The following is a 16,237-nucleotide window of genomic DNA, read 5'->3' on the forward strand; positions in this document are numbered from 1 at the left end:
CAAGACACTAACGCTGTAAAAATATAAAAAAAATATTTTTATACTTTTCGAATTTTTTAAAAATCCATTTTGCGGTGAAAAATTCTGAAAAAATTCACAAACACGTACGCCGTAGAGGAAAATACCCCCAATTTTTTTCAAAATCTTTGATACGATACAACAAAAGATATACAGCTTAAGGGGCCATTCTACCTTGTAGGCATGAAAAATACGTGTTTCTTTGTGATTTTTTTTTACGGGTTATTAAAGAGCGATTAATTCCGGATTATGTAGATACATTTATTATATATTTAGCTATATTTACGAATTTTTGCAACGCATAATATCTATTGATTACGCTGTTTTTGTTGATCATCAAACAACAGTTTTTACGAACGGCACCCGACTGCGTACGTGATATCTTGCGAACAAGTTAATCGAAATCCTCAAAACCAACGATATTCTTAATATAGATGAGTGTGGTTATAGCATGAACTAGGATCTTTTCAAAAAAACAAAAAATGGCAAAATGGCAGCTATTTTACGAAAAAATACTGAATATTTTCATATATTTGGTTGCTTTTTTGTTAATAAAAGAAAAAGTATTGCATATATCGCAATTATCCTGGTTCATGCTATAGGGAGACCAGTTCTGAAGATACTGTATAAATTTGATGTTGATATCTTGAATAGTTTTTTAGTTATCACGCACGCAGTGCCGAAAAATGTAGTTCCGAGAAAAACAGCTTTAAAGTTTCACGTCCAATTGTTATACCTGCGCGTGGTACATTTCAGCAGGCTATAACTTCGTTAGTTTCCCGAATTTCAATTTAATATTTGGTAGACATATTTTCGAGACTACATACTAAAGGAAAATGCAAAAAAAAAAAAATATCGATTTTTTTAATCCCACAAGGTAGAAAGGCCCCTTAAAGTGAAAATTGCGTTACGCCCTGTAACTACCCTCTCGGTAAGGGTACGGGGTGGATATTTGACACAAATGGTTTTCTTTGAATGGTCTATTAACTGATATGTTCACTGATCAGTTTGGCTCAAGGGCACTTTTGACCATCTTATCCGGCTATACCCTTTTTAAACAACCAGACAAGAAAAAGTGTCGGATTTCGCAGCGGTGAAGTTGATCGCGTTACCACGAACGAGGGATGGTTGGCCCGATATTTTTCCAAAGTCAAAGTCGCCGAGGATAAGGGGGGCTAGGGGATGACGAGCGTTCCGAAGAGCAAGACAAGAGCGGTTCCGAGAAGCCGGTACGGTTTCGTTATAATTACCGCGGCTTTGTTTACGTATCGGCTCGTTTACTGCCGGCGTGGGTGTTGGGACAGCATATGTGTAAACAGCAATAAAACACGCGCCGCCGGTCCCGTGATAGGTAACCGCCTCCCTAGCGTGGCATACGCGCAAACGGGAGTTCGCCGGAAAGCAGCGATGGGCGGAGTTGGACCATCCTCCGGATCACCCGTGTGTCAAATTAAAACACCCTTCGTTAGAGAATTGGTCCAACCGGCCGCAAATCCGCATCCAGTCATCGCCGCGCAGGAATCGAGACCAGTTCTCGAGGGTGTTCGAGACGTTGTCCCATGGAAAGTGGTTAACCATTAAATCCAGTGAACGATAAGAGAGCTGATAACGTCAAGTTGCCTGAAAGTTAGGATCGAGGACGGTCAGGAAGTTCCCGGATGTGGGGATCGGTTACCGATGGAGCCAAACAATAGCTACCAGGACCCCCCGTGCGCCGTGTCGAAGACTTACGGATGTGATCTTCGCAGGAGTTATGAGCTATGGAGCCCTGAAGAGATCTTTCCGACCATGTGCCCTCTACCGAGCTATTACGCCCTGCCACTCTCGTGGACGGTTCCCCAGGTCAGGTACAAGCCTCAGCCCCGCTACGAGAAGCCACCGTACTCTTACATCGCCCTGATAGCGATGGCCATCAATTCGTCGCCGAAGCAGAGGCTCACGCTGTCTGGCATCTACCGATTCATCATGGACAGGTTTCCCTATTACAGGGAGAACCGTCAGGGCTGGCAGAACAGCATCAGGCACAATCTCAGCTTGAACGACTGTTTCGTGAAGATTCCCAGGGACAAGATCACGGGTGATGACAATGAGGAAGATCAGGCTGGGAAGGGTAGCTACTGGACGTTGGATCCGTCCGCCAGCGAGATGTTCGAGCACGGCAATTACAGGAGAAGAAGGATGAGGAAGCAGAGGGGGTACGCGCAGAACGACAGACGGGAACAGGATCGAGGGGGCGTCTCGGTGAGGAAGGTGTCAGGGGACGACGACGGGGCAATTTTTAATCGCGAATAACGAATCAAAGCAAATCATCGTGTTGAAAGCATTGGGGTGTACAAATTAATTTTGGTCCAGTTCGATACAGAAGTTTCGATATTTCAAGTAATATTAATATTTAGAGTCAATGCTTATTTGCATGCTTGTAAATGGGAGACGAATTTTTCGTAGTTCGATTACGGTTTGCCATCTTTCCGGGAGTTTCGCGATCCCGCGTTCCCGGAAAACGGTTATGTTTTTTTCCGGGTAGAATCAGTTTCGAGATTAATTTAGTTTATCGTGACTGTATAGAGGAGAGTTGATGGGGTAAGTGGAAGGTGGGGAGGAATTATTTATTCGTTCATGAATCGAGGTTTTATTGCACGTAATTCCGTTGAAATCTCGTCAAACCGTTAGCATAACCTTCTTTTGGTAAACGCTAGTTTCTCAGTCTTTTTCGTTCGATGTATTTCAGTTATCGTATGTGTAAAGAATAGATCGTCTTTTTCATATGTTTGACACGAAATGCTCGAATATCGAGCCTACCAACGTAACCAATTTGTTTTAAAATGTTTCTCCACGCTTGACTTCCGATATATCGAGATCTGCTATTTTGTCGTCATCGACTCGGATTTATGATCGTACAAATATCATTGTACGATTTACCTTTGTTAACGATAGATCGTGATTCTAGGTATCGTCGGAACTCTTGTCCGATTTGACGAAGCGCGAAGAGAAAAGCGAACAGGACCGTAAAATAGTCGAGGCGAAAGATGTCGAGGAAGCGCAGAAAACGAGATACACGCAGTCTCAAGGTCACTGCATGAAGTCCATGATGTTCACGATCGAGAATATCTTACGAAAGACCACGGACGAGCCTGCTACGTAGCTATTTACATTCAACGAATATTACTATTAATATACGCTTCCATCGGAATCGTTTCGTAAAACTGTATAATTTACCCGTATTGCTCACTAAACGGTCGAACCACGTATATATAAATATTTTTATTATAGAAACGCTTTCGTTAACGATGGAGGTGAAGGTTAATGCATGTTTTAAACGTATAAATTAACTTTTTTTTTTGTAACGTTCGCTTTGTACAAAAATGTTTTTATTTTCGTTTATACATCGGGCAACGTGTATAAAGTTTGAAGTGCTACTTAACGACTATCCTAAAGTATAATACATTATGTACAAAATTAAAAATTAATGCGTACAAGGAAGACATTTTGTATATAACCATTATTCTAGTGATCTTGTGCCGTACGTCAAAAAATTAAAAAATGCCGAGTGTAGATTAATTTAAAAACCTTTAAATTATAATTTATTTTTTTTTTTAAATATTTGTTCGATAATATGGAAGCAAACAGCAGCAGACGAAAAATTTAATTTTACTGCTATCACTATACACATACACACGTGAATTACATATATTATTATTACGTTTTATATGTACACATATTTTAGATCAGACGCTGGACAGAGTTACTTTTTATTAGCACCTGTTAGTATTAATTCTCTTACAATGCTTGTCCACGTCTGACCTAAAAGTATGTAACTTTACAAAATAATATTTAGATTCCTCTTAATACAATAAGTGTATCCATAGTTGAATATCGTTTGTCTCACAGAGACACAGAATGTATTTTTTAAAATGCATCGAGTTTCTTTAGAAATAAGAAGTAACATTAAGCGGTCGGATTTTTCCTCATTAATTCTAAATCGGAATCCATCATATCTTTTACCAGAGCCTGAAATAATACCAAGTATTAGTAACTTGATAACGAGCGATCACGGAAGCGCGTAAGTTGTAACAGTGGTAACTTACCTCGAATGTAATCGTAGCTTTCCAGCCTAGTTTTTCTTTTGCTTTGGTAGCATCACCTAAAAGTTCATCCTGCACGAACGAACAGAGTAAACACTCGTTACAATCTCATAAACGTTAGCACGTAATTGCCATTACACAAAGTCGATACATACAACTTCCGTTGGACGGAAATATTTTGGATTCACTTTGACTAATACTTGTCCGGTTTGTGCATCTTGCCCTGTCTCGTTCACACCTTCACCTTTCCAATTAATTGTGCGGCCTACATATTGGAAAGCAGCTTCCACAAATTCTCTAACGCTATGCGTTTCTCCCGTTGCCACTACAAAATCATCCGGAGCCGGTTGTTGCAACATCATCCACATCGCCTATAAAACGAGCATTATGTTTTTATACTTAAGACAGGCAATCTGAATAGCTCATTCATTTTTACCGATAAATAAAACCGCTTCGTAATCGGGTAATAATAAATGCATTATTCGGATGGCTCGTCTTGCTCCTTGTGAATAATTCTTACCTTAATGTAATCTTTTGCGTGTCCCCAATCCCGCTTTGCATCTAAATTTCCTAGCTCGAGAACATCTTGCAAACCTAAGTGTATCTTTGCTATTGTCCTGGTCACCTTCCTCGTGACAAAATTTTCTCCCCTACGTGGACTTTCGTGATTAAATAATATACCGTTGCACGCGAACATTCCGTACGCCTCGCGGTAATTTACCACGATCCAAAAGCTGTACAACTTTGCGCAGGCTGAAATTGCAAAGAATTTAATCGCAGTTTAAAAATTACATAGTTAAATATAAAGTACTATTTGATAGAGTAATTACCGTACGGAGAACGGGGATAAAATGGTGTCTTTTCGTTTTGAGGCACTTCTACCACTCTGCCATAAAGTTCAGACGTAGATGCGTGATAAAATTTCACAGACTTTTCTAGACCGCAAGTACGTATCGCGTCTAATAACCTTACCGTTCCTACTGCATCGACTTCAGCAGTGTATTCGCTTACTTCGAAACTTACCTAAAGACAAGAATATAAGATCAATGATTACATGAAATGATTATGACCGTAACACCAGGGGGAACGATACGTACCATAACGTGACTCTGAGCAGCGAGATTATAAATTTCCGTTGGCTGCACAAAACTAATTACTTTAACTAGACTACTGGAATCTGTCATATCGCCGTAATGCAATTTCATTTTGTCCTGACGATGACATTTTGGATCTTTGTAGAGGTGTTGGATGCGAGCGGTGTTAAAAGAACTGGCTCGCCTAATTATACCGTGAACATTGTATCCTTTCTCCAATAAAAATTCTGCTAAATAGGAACCATCCTGAAAAAAATTTTAATATTTATCGACTTGTTAAATCGATTCTATCGATATTCCATATGCAGAGATAAAAGTCTCCTTACGAGCACGTCAAATTTAAAGCGTTAGAACTAATTCATATAAGATACATCAACAGTGCACGAACTGTCAAACTTACTTGCCCAGTAATACCCGTGATTAGTGCAACGCGTCTCCCATCGCCGGTTGCCATTTCAACGGATTGTAAAAAATAATATTCTTTTTCGAATTCCTTGAAATATTATCAATAGTTCGAAACGTTATCGCATTTGAGTAGATAACACTTGTTCCGCTTTGCTTGTTTATCACACATTCGGCCGGCCGTCACTCGTAAATTGACACTCATACGTATATGCTTCATGAATAAAATACAACGTCGATAGAAAATTAAAAAGCCTCGTTCGTGAAAAATATAGGACAGAGATAATATTCAGTTTAGCAATTTAAATCGATCAATCTGAATTGGCAATCCCGTTGATCGATCATTATTCGTAGTTTGCTTTTTTTTAATATTCGAATTATATCTGGAACTATTGCTTTCTCGCTAGAATGTACAACAAAGTAACATTTCGAGCCGCTTATCCGATTTGTTGTAAAAGTATAATATTCGAATGTGAACCTATCGCTATCGACAGATTCTCATAGAGACGAGCTTAAACCGACCAATCGTCTGCCTGAAAATATAACGCGTTTACGCGTTAATGCGCGCAGGGTATTATTTAGCATTGCCATCTTCACCGCAAAGTGTATTGTCATTCACCGCGGAAAGTGTTTAAGATTTGTTGTTTGTCGAGATAACTTCGATAGAAATGGCATATTTTACCGAAAATCCAGGTAGATCGTTGCCCGATTACGTGAAGGAAGGTGCGAAAACCAGAAATTTCAGTCCGTACGCCCACAATGGAGGGTAAATTTCCAAATATAACCTAAACGTTTCCGACAGTAACGTGTCGCGATACAAAAAGATATAATTTGTTTTGTCTTTGAAAACACCTTTTTCTCGATTTCAATCGTTCGAGAAAATGTCTCTTTATAATATTGCGAATATCTGAACTTCTCTAAATTTCTTTTTCCCCCCCGTTACGATTGTAGGAGTGTTATAGCTCTTGCGGGAGATGATTTCTGTGTAATAGCAGCAGACACGCGTCTTAGTACAGGCTTTTCCATTTATACCAGAGAGCAGGAAAAATTATTTACTCTGTCCGACACGACTATTTTAGGCTGTTCAGGCTGTTGGTGCGATACGATCACTTTAACTCGGCTTTTGGCTGCTCTAATGCAGGTAAAACGTACACCGTGTCTCTGCGACCCTTGCGTAGCACTCGCTGTTTAACTTATATTATTAAATTCGATCGAAGGTATAGTTATACATTAATATCTTTCAATGTACAACAGAAATATCGCCACGAGCACCAGAAAGAAATGACAACACCTGCGGTAGCACAAATGTTGTCAACAGTGCTATATTATAAACGTTTCTTTCCTTATTACGTTATTAATATTGTCGGCGGAATTGATAGTAAGGGTAAAGGATGTGTATATAGTTATGATCCGGTCGGACATTGCGAATTAGCCAAGTATAGAGCGGGTGGTTCTGCCGGTGCGCTTTTACAACCGCTTCTTGATAATCAGGTATCGAATAAATGCTCGCATGGAAAAATATTCGATCGAGTACATTGAAACGTATTATTTATATATAATACATCTTTTAGATTGGATATGCAAATCAGGAAGGAGTCGAACCTGTCCCTTTGACCCAAGAAAAAGCAGTTGCGGTGATAAAAGATGTTTTTATTTCAGCGGCGGAGAGAGACATTTATACAGGTGATTCTATAAGCATAAAAGTAGTAACAAAAGATGGTATAAAAGAGTCTAGCTTTCCATTGAGAAAAGATTAATAAAATTGGGTGAAAAATATGTACGACCAGATTTCTGTACGAATAAAGTTAACTTTAAATGGTATAATTAATGTTTATTTAGTAATTTCTTACTTTTATATACAACTACTGTGATGTATGTTGAATTATTATTACATTATAAATTAATACTTTAATCGCTATGCAAATATTTTAACGTATGATGTTCATGAGTGGATGTGTGTATAAAAATTCTATTTTTTTTTTTTTTTTTTTAACAATGAAAAAATTAAAATTACTACCGTCGAATTGCTGATCCATGTACATTACATATATCGACAACCTTATACCGCTATTTGCATTAATACTATTTTGTTTAGCCTACGGTTCGTTAAACTTCAAAAAAAAGAGCTGAAAAATAAATATGTTTTGTAACAGTATCAAGCGCATTTTAAAAGGTAACAATGTGATTACACGAAGACAATTGATTCTTTTCTTTGCAGTAATCGTATCGAGGGTTTCAGATATTCCTTTAAATTAAATATAAATGTACTTCTTGTATTTCACACATGAAGGCGTACCATAATAATCTATTTTACAATACACAATAATGTATTTAATAAAATAATATTTTATTTAAAGTATATTATAAAATAACCAAAGCTGAACAGGGCAGGAGTAGTAGTTACTGTCAATTCTACAATTTTTGTTGTTGCAGTTCTGTTTTGGGAACAATATGTGAGGGTAGAAAGTTTGAGATTTTTTCCCCCGAGATTCACTTTTTCGTCCCGGGGGTCGTTAACTGTTTACCACGGTCTTTTCCGCGCAATTTTATTCCCAACACTCGTTCGATTTTACCAATTACCATTTGGTTTGGAATTCCGCGGCCTGCTTCGTAATCATTGATAACCTGCGCCTTTTCGTTCACTTTCTGGAAAAAATTTTGAAAAAGAAAAAAAAACCTCGTGTACACGATTACAAATACAGAAACGTTTGGGTTATTCGAACAAACAATATTGTACCGTTGCAAGATCCTTCTGGGACAACCCTTTATTTTGTCGTCCTTGTTGAATTAATTTACCAAGGTCAAGCGGTACTTTATCATGCTTAAGTTCCTCGGTCTCTCTGTCTAACTTAGCAGTATTTTTAGTGGTTACATGTTGTCTATTTGCTCCTCCACCCCCTAGTAACAAATAATATTTTTTTTTACCATTTTTTTTTGCAGATGATGACACTGTTCTTTCAGCTTGTATTTCAATATGTATTGCGTCATATCATTAACAATATCGATACACGCAATGTCGTGCTGATTGTTATTATCGCTGCAACATTTAGTATACAAATGAGATTTCTCGAGAATGCGTGTCATTTTGTAGGTTTGAGGCTTTCTGAAATTTTTTTAATGGACAACGATCATCGTACGGCAAAAGTCTACTCACATTTTGCTTGTGTTTCAATTACAAAACCTTGACGACGTGCTGCATTCACCGCCTGTAAATAAACACAATTACACAACCATGCATGTAGCGATCACTTCAGATAAAATGCATCGAAATATCTGCCGAGTGAAATTACCTGTTCCGATTTAAGTACGGAAGCCTTCGGGGGACGTTTCCGCAGAGTAATAGGAGCGGTATCCCAGTCTGACATTCTGAAAAAATCTAATATATCGACAGAATTTGGCTATCGTGCTATCGATGCGCACGTAACATGTAACTGTATGCGACTACTGTGCGTTATTGTACATACACATCCGCCAATCTTCCAGCAAGTTCTTTTTACGTTCCAAAAAGCACGATCTAGTGCACGGTCTTAGAATCAACTAACGTCGAAATTGTCCAATTCTACGCGAACTCCCCAAACATGTCTCGTCGAATATTACTATCAAATTTTCTTCCCTCGAACTCTAATTTTCTTTGATCTCGTTACATATCAATTTTCCATCGTGCTTTACGTTTCGTTTTTGTTTTTCTCCTTTTGCCTGCAAAATGGCATATTATATGGGTATCGATAAAGTTTCTATATTTACCAAGCGTGTGAATTTAAATTGAACGACCGGGACTTTCGAACCTGTATAAATATATTTGAAATTACATTAAAAATAACAATTTCTAACAATCGATCGAACGAATAGCGAATATTTCTTGTCGCGAAAGTACTCGTCATGAATTTCATAAATGTGACGACTTCGAGTAAAAAGTCAATTGATAATTCTGTTAAATGTACGCTGCGTTTATTTTATTTTCAACTATAATAAAAACGCAGTGAACCTTCTTTTCTTTGCGATCTATAATCATGCATAAGTTCTTATCGAATGCATCGTCTATCGTAGTAACTTATTTTTTCGTGTCATCTGCATGATCTGCTATTCTGCCAAGCCGCTCTTGTGTAGTATTTTGCATTGGTAATTTGGATCGTGGATTCGATCGGAGTATACGAAACAAGTCCGAAATGTCGTTAATTAGTACACTTTGGAAATGTGCATTCAGTCCTCGGCTTTTTAAGATTTACGAGATAACGCGAATCGGTCATTTGATAGACGTAAGTTCGAACAGCTTAGCAATTTAACGAAAGTAGTGCGTTTTAGGTTATATCTGTTTTGATGTGTATATTTCAGAAATCGTACGAGCCGAAAAGCTTGGAACGATGGGGCGATCAAATCGTAATTTGCGTGAGTGTTTACAAAAGTTATCGTAAAACCACGACAAACAATTCTTAAAAGTATCAACATTGTGTCATTTGAAACTTTCGATTTCGATTGTATATTACGAATTTAATTTGCCTTCAATTTGTATTCAGTAGCAATGAGAGTCATTTGTAAAGTGAAATGTTCCAATGAATTAGAAATAATAATTATAAATGTTTATATTAACAAATTTATTTATTCTAAGTTTGCAGCGATCTGGACTATTAGTTTATACACAACACCACTTGTTGCTCCTGTCTTCTATCAACGCGGCAGTTGCTTGGTAGACAATGTATACTTTTTGACCAAAGTGGCAGCCGGTGCCAGTGTAATTTTGCTGGCATCTTTGGCTGTACGCAGTTGCTCGAGAGCAAGCAATCCTACGTATTTGAAATTTTTGAAGACATTGAACGATGCGACCATGCACTATAATTCAGAAACGAAACAGGAACTTCATAAATACGAGTTTGAGTTCTGGGCATGGCCGATAGATTTTAAGATTACCGACGTAGATGGGTATGTCGCTGTTATTGCAAGATTTACAGTAGCGCCCGCTTAAGTTACGCTTATTTTGTATTTGCAGAGACAAGCCTAGGGAGAAGCTAACGTTAGAAAAAATTGCAGCGTCCAGTGGTCGTGTAAAAAGGCAAACTAGTAAGGAATTTATATTCACGTTGCCTTGTAAATTATTATCATGCATCGTAGCTCACACGTTCGCTATTAACATGATATATCCTGGAGGTGTATCAATTATCAACTGGACATTTCGTAAGTTACATGATTCGTCATAATTTACATTATATTATCACTTTATAATGTAATACGTTATTATTGTAGGCTCTATGCTTTTGAAAGGAAGGACAGATCTAATAAAACAAGGAGGAGAAAGATACAAACTGTTGACCGTGGATAATAATCAAATCGACACTATATTCGTTGACCGACGTAACAAGTAATGTAAACGTTAATAACATTTTTCCGCTGCACTGATTTAAAACCAGATTATTCTTATGTAATTTTCCTTTTGTTTCCATAGAACAACGGAAGGAAATATATTGGTCATTACATGCGAAGGAAACTGCGGCTATTACGAAACCGGTATTATATCGACTCCGTTGTATAAAGGATATTCTGTACTGGGTTGGAATCATCCAGGTTTTGGTGGCAGTACTGTAAGTATCGTTTCCGCATATAAACTATTTTTAGTACATTTATGGTAACGTTCCGATGAGAAGAATTGCTGTTACTCTTCTAAATTCAGTATCGCAAAGATGAAATTTTGACAATGTTGCAGTTAATAACAGTCGTATATCTATGTTAAATATAATTGGAGTAATGGCAAGACTTTTTCTTCGGTCAAGCTATGATTATAAAATGATAACAGTAAGACATGAAAATGACTACAAAGGGTGCCCCGTATCCTCTCCAAGAAGAGAATGCTATCGATTGTGTAATGCGTTTTGCGATCGATCAGTTAATGTTTTCTGAGGAACAAATAATACTTTATGGTTGGAGCATTGGCGGATATACTGCTACCTGGGCTGCTATGAACTATCCTTCGATTCAAAGTCTAGTAAGGTTTTCCTTCATTTATTCATAAATGTTATATATATTGTGGGGTCCATCGCTTCCCGTACTCGCCGCCAGAGGGACAGTTCCTCTCGCAAGCACTCGATCGTCCTTTCGTCTACATATATACGATCCTCGACCGATTTCCAATATCCCGGCCAGTGATGGTCATTCGTGGGAATTTTGATCATAAACACTTGGAGCGTATGATCACTCACTGACCTTTATACACTTAACTAAAATTTAGGGTACCCATTGGATCTCAGTATAAGGAACAAAATTTAAGGAAGTTTACAGGGATAGAGACAAAAACAAAAAATTTCTTCTTAATCTACATATGAGTATAGCTAGAGAAAAAATACGTAAAGGATCCCTTCGATAAGTTAATTTTTGTGTGATTGGCGAGCATTAACATGCATCTCTTTTTGCGCCAAAAATGCATCTATGGCAGATGGCTAACGCATGCGCAGAAAGGAATCCCACGAGGGAAAATTCTAGCGCGCATGTCCAAAGTTCCCGCGAATGTCCCTCTCCCTATACCCCTTTCTTTTCCATCTGATCCACAGAGGACCCCCAAAATATTTTACAAGTCGAAAAGTGTTTAAAATTATAGCCACGCATTTTGTAGGTATTAGACGCCACGTTCGATGATGTACTTCCATTAGCTATTACGACAATGTCCTCGTGGTTAGAAGGCTTAGTTCGAAACATTATCAAAGATTATTTCAATTTGAACATCGCAGAGCAGTTGAACAGGTACAGAGCAATGTTCTGTTCAGACCTTGTACATGAAAATAAATTTTCTCTCTATCTTTTTGCCCAGGTACAATGGTCCTATATTACTTATACGTAGAACAGAGGACGAAGTAGTGTGTATCCCTAGCAACACATTGACAGGGAATCGCGGTAATGTGTTGCTGCACAAAGTCTTGATAAGACGTTATCCGTACCTTTTCTCGGAAACATCAGAATGCGGCGTACTTTTAACAAGATTTCTGTCCGTTCAGCCTTCTTCCAGGAGTAAGAGAACATTAACAAATGTACAATTCGAGAGTTGATTTTCCCAATATTTCAGTACAATAATATGTTCGAAATTTGTTCAGAATCGATAATGGAAGCGGTACAGGTCGACGAACGGCACTGCTTAGAATTAATTGCGAATGATATAGAAAAAAATAATGGTACCGTAACTTATCCCTCGACTCTCGGACGAGACAGTGATTCTAAAACCAAACAACAGCTTGTTCTATTCCTTGTACGTACATAGATCTACCAAGTGAAATTTTAATTTTTAACGAATATTTTTATATATAGTTTTGTCATTTTAGGCGACAATGTACATGAAAGATCAACCGTCAACGCACTGTGCGCCATTGGCGGTAGATTTGTTTAATCCAGGTTGGGACTCGGCATCTGCGTTGCACATAAAACAATGAAAGAGAAATTCCATGATATCGTAATTGACCAATTACTAGGAGCTTCGTTCAATTCTTATTTTTACGGTAGGACAAATTTTCCAATAGTCATAATAATTTTAAATGCATTTGATGTTAGGTTCTACGAATAAGCGTTATTTATTTTATACAAATTTCAGTCTGTTTTTCGCGTTCGAAATCCATAAAAATACAAAATTTAAATACGATTTTTATATTCGCGCTCTAGTCCAGTGCAATCGTGGCACATGCGGTTTGGAAACCAATTGTATCCTCAGTAACAAAGAAAAGTACAGTATACGCGTTGCAACACGATCATACGTTTATGATCCGAAACTCTTTTTAAAATGTAATGCAATAAACGTGGCATTTCGACAGTATATAAATAAAACATTTTTATTTTTCAAATGTTTATAATTAATTAAAATCTATTAATTTAAGAAAATTTTTTTTAGAAATTGTTGTAAAGTACAAAATTCGCACTAAACTCTTAACAATTGATAATCTGTATACACTGCATGCTACATAATCTTTCTTATTCTTTGTAAGGTTGTATAAAATACATACAATTACATGCGAGATATTTAAAAATAAATAGATGTATATCTTATATTGATCATCAGTAAATCAATTATACACAATATATATCTTGATATTTATTATGTACTTTGCATACGATTTAAAATAGCTCTAAGAGAATCTTTCGAATCCTGACACGAATCTACAACCTTTCTACTTTTCACTGGTTTTTCTAAAAAGATTTTCAACGTATCTCGTGTTTCCGCTAAAAAGTAATCTTGTTGGATAACTTGTTCTAATGCTTTAAAACAACCGTCTAAATTCCAAACGATCTTTCCAGTACGTTTATCTTCACTCTGAAATACAATCGTGCATTAGTATTTGCCATAGATACGTATAGACTAATCGCTCCAAGATATTTACTTTTATTAAACCTAAGTTGACTAGCAGGGCATTGTTCCAAATCGAAATCTCATCATTCTCCACTGCAAAGGAACATAGCTTCGAATACAACGCGTCCGTAAGGGTTTGAGCTTTCATTCTTACATTAATATCACTACTCGCACATTTTGCGGACACTTTCATAACCATCTTTGTAAATTCTTCGACGAATATTAGCTCCGACGACGCGTCAGCATTTTTCGATAAATCCTACGGCACAAAAGAGTATTTAAATATCACAAAATGCTATTGCGATATTTAATTACATTTACTTACTCTAGCATGATCTACGAAATCTTGAACGATCTCGCCTTGTAATAATAATAATTTCTCGTCCGCCGGTGACGACAGAAACTGCGAAACAGACACTTTCAGTGTCGAAGTGCTGTCCGGAATTTTATCGCCATTGTGCTCAGTCGTATCTTCGTTGTTTTCTTCGTTTTCTTTACTCTCGCTTTCGCTTTCGCTGTCCTCCACCTTGTCTTTCTCCTCGTCCTCCGAGCCATGACCTCCTTCGCTTTCGTCGTCGCTATCGTCGTCGCTTAATATGCTCAACGATTCAATTTTTTCAGAGGCTGTGAGCAGGTCGCACAAAATAGTGCGACCCTCGCTCCCGAAAACATTCCCGTCTAATTTCAGTTTCGTTAGGTGTTTTTTGTCGGCCATCGCGAGCGCTATGGGTTTGGCGCCGCTTACGTGGATCTCGTTGTAACTCAAATTTACTTCCGTGAGCGACGGATGATTACCTTCGATACCTAACGCCTCCGCCAAAGTTATACTGCCCTCTGTTTTGAGAAGACAATCTCCGAGATTAAATTCTTCTAAATTTTGGAAATTTGGCAGTGCTTTGGCGAGAGCTTGAGCCCCTTTAGGTCCTACTATATTATCGTTCAGATTTAAAATTCGTAATCCAGGGTTGGTAGATAAGCCGTTAGCGATCGCTGTTATGCCTTGATAATATATACCATTCTGAGGCATAACGACTTCCTCTAAACTGTTCAGTTTCTGGAAAACCGACGCCAACGCCTTCGCGCCCTCGTTTTCCAGTCTGTTTCTTCCCGCGACAAACACTTTCAATGCTAAGGGTGTGCCTGGAAACAAATAACTTGTAAATGACGAACAAAGCCATTGAAATCGCTTGAAATAAATCAACAAAATCTTACCCGCTTTTAAACTATTATTATAGCAATCTAACAATGCATTTGCTAACATTTTGCCACCCGATATTCCAAGTCCGTTGTTATTCAATCTCAATTCGTGAAGAGTGTAACAAGAACTGGAGGTTAAAAAGTTAGCCAATGCTTCGATACCGATCGGACCCAAAGCATTGTCGCTGAAGTCGAGTTCAAGGAGACGGGTACCGGCAGTGGTCAGAGCACTGCCAAGATATTTAATCGCATTTGGTATTTCCGATTTTAAACGACCGGTGAACATATCCTTCCAAAGGGCACGTTTCAAATCAGCACCTTTCTCTTCCAATGCTTTGCCTATGGCCTTGGCAGCCTCTGGCCCTAAAGTGTTTCCTTCCAAATCCAAGTATTCCAAATCGGGGCATTCTTTGATCGCTTTCACCACTTCCAATACTGTTAAAATAATAAAGGATTTAATCTTACTTTTAAATAACCTTCATATTTTTCGCGATCATATTGCACGGTCATTTACGTTTACTCCGAAGCACAATGTCGAATAACGTACGTTAAAAAAAAAATTAATTTTTCTTCAAACAACTCACCGTCCTCTTCGGAATCGAGCTTCAGCGATTTTTTCGCAAACGAAACACCGGTACCAGTCGAACTCTGCGCAATTTCTTTCAACTGATCTTCCAGCAAGCTTAAATTAAACGAAGTCATAGTTCGTTCTGCTTATATTTAATCGAGCTTCGTAAAAGCGAACCCTTTTCTTAATATCGTTTCGTCGTTTACGATCTTGGCCAATCGATGCTATAAAGTTTTATTGACGGTTTCAACAAATAACGGCCAAACACGAAACTCATTCAGATCATTGATACGACGAAACCGCGTCATGCACGCGTTACGATCGAGGCGGGAAAAATCTACCAACTGTTGAAAAAAATATTTATTTTATTTTATTACATCAGAGCCGTGGCTGCGAGGGTCGAATTTTACACTGGATAGACAGAGATGCACGAATGTTGTTAATTTTTTCTATCGAGTGGAAAATCAGACTCGCTATTTTACTGTTTTTCGTTTGGTATGGTTACTACTGGAGTCAGTTGTGATTACACATATTTATTTACATATTGCGTATCGTGATTATT

The 16,237-nt window shown here is 37.9% G+C and overlaps 6 protein-coding genes across 7 annotated transcripts; 3 read left to right on the forward strand and 3 right to left on the reverse strand.

Moving 5' to 3' along the window:
- Positions 1 to 1,695: 1,695 nt before the first annotated feature.
- Positions 1,696 to 3,404, forward strand: LOC122395047 (fork head domain-containing protein FD2-like). Its single transcript, XM_043392342.1, has 2 exons — positions 1,696 to 2,259; positions 2,966 to 3,404. Exons 1-2 carry the CDS (start codon positions 1,696 to 1,698, stop codon positions 3,158 to 3,160), a joined length of 759 nt encoding a protein of 252 aa, XP_043248277.1. The 3' UTR covers positions 3,161 to 3,404.
- Positions 3,405 to 3,566: 162 nt separating this feature from the next.
- LOC122395046 (GDP-mannose 4,6 dehydratase) lies at positions 3,567 to 5,825 on the reverse strand. The gene is made up of 7 exons (XM_043392341.1): positions 5,595 to 5,825; positions 5,198 to 5,440; positions 4,931 to 5,123; positions 4,621 to 4,853; positions 4,256 to 4,471; positions 4,104 to 4,172; positions 3,567 to 4,026 (listed from the first exon to the last, which is right to left on the reverse strand). Exons 1-7 carry the CDS (start codon positions 5,646 to 5,648, stop codon positions 3,964 to 3,966), a joined length of 1,071 nt encoding a protein of 356 aa, XP_043248276.1. The 5' UTR covers positions 5,649 to 5,825; the 3' UTR covers positions 3,567 to 3,963.
- Positions 5,826 to 6,136: 311 nt separating this feature from the next.
- LOC122395048 (proteasome subunit beta type-1) lies at positions 6,137 to 7,398 on the forward strand. The gene is made up of 4 exons (XM_043392344.1): positions 6,137 to 6,362; positions 6,548 to 6,737; positions 6,851 to 7,087; positions 7,168 to 7,398. The coding sequence occupies exons 1-4, from the start codon at positions 6,265 to 6,267 to the stop codon at positions 7,351 to 7,353; spliced, it is 711 nt and encodes a 236-aa protein (XP_043248279.1). The 5' UTR covers positions 6,137 to 6,264; the 3' UTR covers positions 7,354 to 7,398.
- A 526-nt stretch (positions 7,399 to 7,924) lies between these two features.
- Positions 7,925 to 9,085, reverse strand: LOC122395049 (endothelial differentiation-related factor 1 homolog). Its single transcript, XM_043392345.1, has 4 exons — positions 8,887 to 9,085; positions 8,751 to 8,802; positions 8,334 to 8,494; positions 7,925 to 8,242 (listed from the first exon to the last, which is right to left on the reverse strand). The coding sequence occupies exons 1-4, from the start codon at positions 8,959 to 8,961 to the stop codon at positions 8,087 to 8,089; spliced, it is 444 nt and encodes a 147-aa protein (XP_043248280.1). The 5' UTR covers positions 8,962 to 9,085; the 3' UTR covers positions 7,925 to 8,086.
- Positions 9,086 to 9,700: 615 nt separating this feature from the next.
- On the forward strand, positions 9,701 to 13,500 carry LOC122395044 (phosphatidylserine lipase ABHD16A). Of its 2 annotated transcripts, XR_006258955.1 has the most exons (12): positions 9,701 to 9,852; positions 9,929 to 9,982; positions 10,203 to 10,513; positions 10,581 to 10,765; positions 10,835 to 10,949; positions 11,034 to 11,169; positions 11,406 to 11,570; positions 12,195 to 12,322; positions 12,390 to 12,586; positions 12,670 to 12,821; positions 12,895 to 13,068; positions 13,161 to 13,500. XR_006258955.1 is itself a non-coding variant. In XM_043392340.1 (11 exons), exons 1-11 carry the CDS (start codon positions 9,763 to 9,765, stop codon positions 13,000 to 13,002), a joined length of 1,641 nt encoding a protein of 546 aa, XP_043248275.1. In that variant the 5' UTR covers positions 9,701 to 9,762; the 3' UTR covers positions 13,003 to 13,500. The 2 variants fall into 2 exon arrangements, 1 of the variants encoding a protein (XP_043248275.1); XM_043392340.1 differs by having other exon boundaries at positions 12,895 to 13,500.
- Positions 13,501 to 13,658: 158 nt separating this feature from the next.
- Positions 13,659 to 15,961, reverse strand: LOC122395043 (ran GTPase-activating protein 1). The gene is made up of 5 exons (XM_043392339.1): positions 15,692 to 15,961; positions 15,123 to 15,542; positions 14,236 to 15,050; positions 13,942 to 14,169; positions 13,659 to 13,874 (listed from the first exon to the last, which is right to left on the reverse strand). Exons 1-5 carry the CDS (start codon positions 15,807 to 15,809, stop codon positions 13,659 to 13,661), a joined length of 1,797 nt encoding a protein of 598 aa, XP_043248274.1. The 5' UTR covers positions 15,810 to 15,961.
- Between the last annotated feature and the right edge of the window lie 276 nt (positions 15,962 to 16,237).

This window comes from Colletes gigas, unplaced genomic scaffold, assembly GCF_013123115.1.
Source record: "Colletes gigas isolate AHSC1104 unplaced genomic scaffold, ASM1312311v1 Colletes_gigas_Sc00005, whole genome shotgun sequence".
NCBI classification, from domain to species: Eukaryota; Metazoa; Arthropoda; class Insecta; order Hymenoptera; family Colletidae; genus Colletes; species Colletes gigas.

What these genes read in the sequence shown, in the direction of transcription:
- LOC122395047 (XM_043392342.1), top strand. Translation starts at nt 1,696, where the DNA reads ATGGAGCCAAACAATAGCTACCAGGACCCCCCGTGCGCCGTGTCGAAG. An exon ending in AGGATCGAGGGGGCGTCTCG is followed by an intron (nt 2,260 to 2,965) that starts GTGAGGAAGGTG and finishes TCGTGATTCTAG; the next exon opens with GTATCGTCGGAACTCTTGTC.
- LOC122395049 (XM_043392345.1), bottom strand. Translation starts at nt 8,961, where the DNA reads ATGTCAGACTGGGATACCGCTCCTATTACTCTGCGGAAACGTCCCCCG. An exon ending in CCGTACTTAAATCGGAACAG is followed by an intron (nt 8,803 to 8,886) that starts GTAATTTCACTC and finishes GTTTATTTACAG; the next exon opens with GCGGTGAATGCAGCACGTCG. An exon ending in AATTGAAACACAAGCAAAAT is followed by an intron (nt 8,495 to 8,750) that starts GTGAGTAGACTT and finishes ATTTGTTACTAG; the next exon opens with GGGGTGGAGGAGCAAATAGA.
- LOC122395048 (XM_043392344.1), top strand. Translation starts at nt 6,265, where the DNA reads ATGGCATATTTTACCGAAAATCCAGGTAGATCGTTGCCCGATTACGTG. An exon ending in CCGTACGCCCACAATGGAGG is followed by an intron (nt 6,363 to 6,547) that starts GTAAATTTCCAA and finishes TTACGATTGTAG; the next exon opens with GAGTGTTATAGCTCTTGCGG. An exon ending in TTTTGGCTGCTCTAATGCAG is followed by an intron (nt 6,738 to 6,850) that starts GTAAAACGTACA and finishes AATGTACAACAG; the next exon opens with AAATATCGCCACGAGCACCA.
- LOC122395046 (XM_043392341.1), bottom strand. Translation starts at nt 5,648, where the DNA reads ATGGCAACCGGCGATGGGAGACGCGTTGCACTAATCACGGGTATTACT. An exon ending in TTATCCCCGTTCTCCGTACG is followed by an intron (nt 4,854 to 4,930) that starts GTAATTACTCTA and finishes TTGCAATTTCAG; the next exon opens with CCTGCGCAAAGTTGTACAGC. An exon ending in ACGCAAAAGATTACATTAAG is followed by an intron (nt 4,472 to 4,620) that starts GTAAGAATTATT and finishes CTCGTTTTATAG; the next exon opens with GCGATGTGGATGATGTTGCA.
- LOC122395044 (XM_043392340.1), top strand. Translation starts at nt 9,763, where the DNA reads ATGTCGTTAATTAGTACACTTTGGAAATGTGCATTCAGTCCTCGGCTT. An exon ending in TTCGTTGACCGACGTAACAA is followed by an intron (nt 10,950 to 11,033) that starts GTAATGTAAACG and finishes TTGTTTCCATAG; the next exon opens with AACAACGGAAGGAAATATAT. An exon ending in ATCGCAGAGCAGTTGAACAG is followed by an intron (nt 12,323 to 12,389) that starts GTACAGAGCAAT and finishes CTTTTTGCCCAG; the next exon opens with GTACAATGGTCCTATATTAC.
- LOC122395043 (XM_043392339.1), bottom strand. Translation starts at nt 15,809, where the DNA reads ATGACTTCGTTTAATTTAAGCTTGCTGGAAGATCAGTTGAAAGAAATT. An exon ending in TAATAATAGTTTAAAAGCGG is followed by an intron (nt 15,051 to 15,122) that starts GTAAGATTTTGT and finishes ATTTGTTTCCAG; the next exon opens with GCACACCCTTAGCATTGAAA. An exon ending in TCAACTTAGGTTTAATAAAA is followed by an intron (nt 13,875 to 13,941) that starts GTAAATATCTTG and finishes ATTGTATTTCAG; the next exon opens with AGTGAAGATAAACGTACTGG.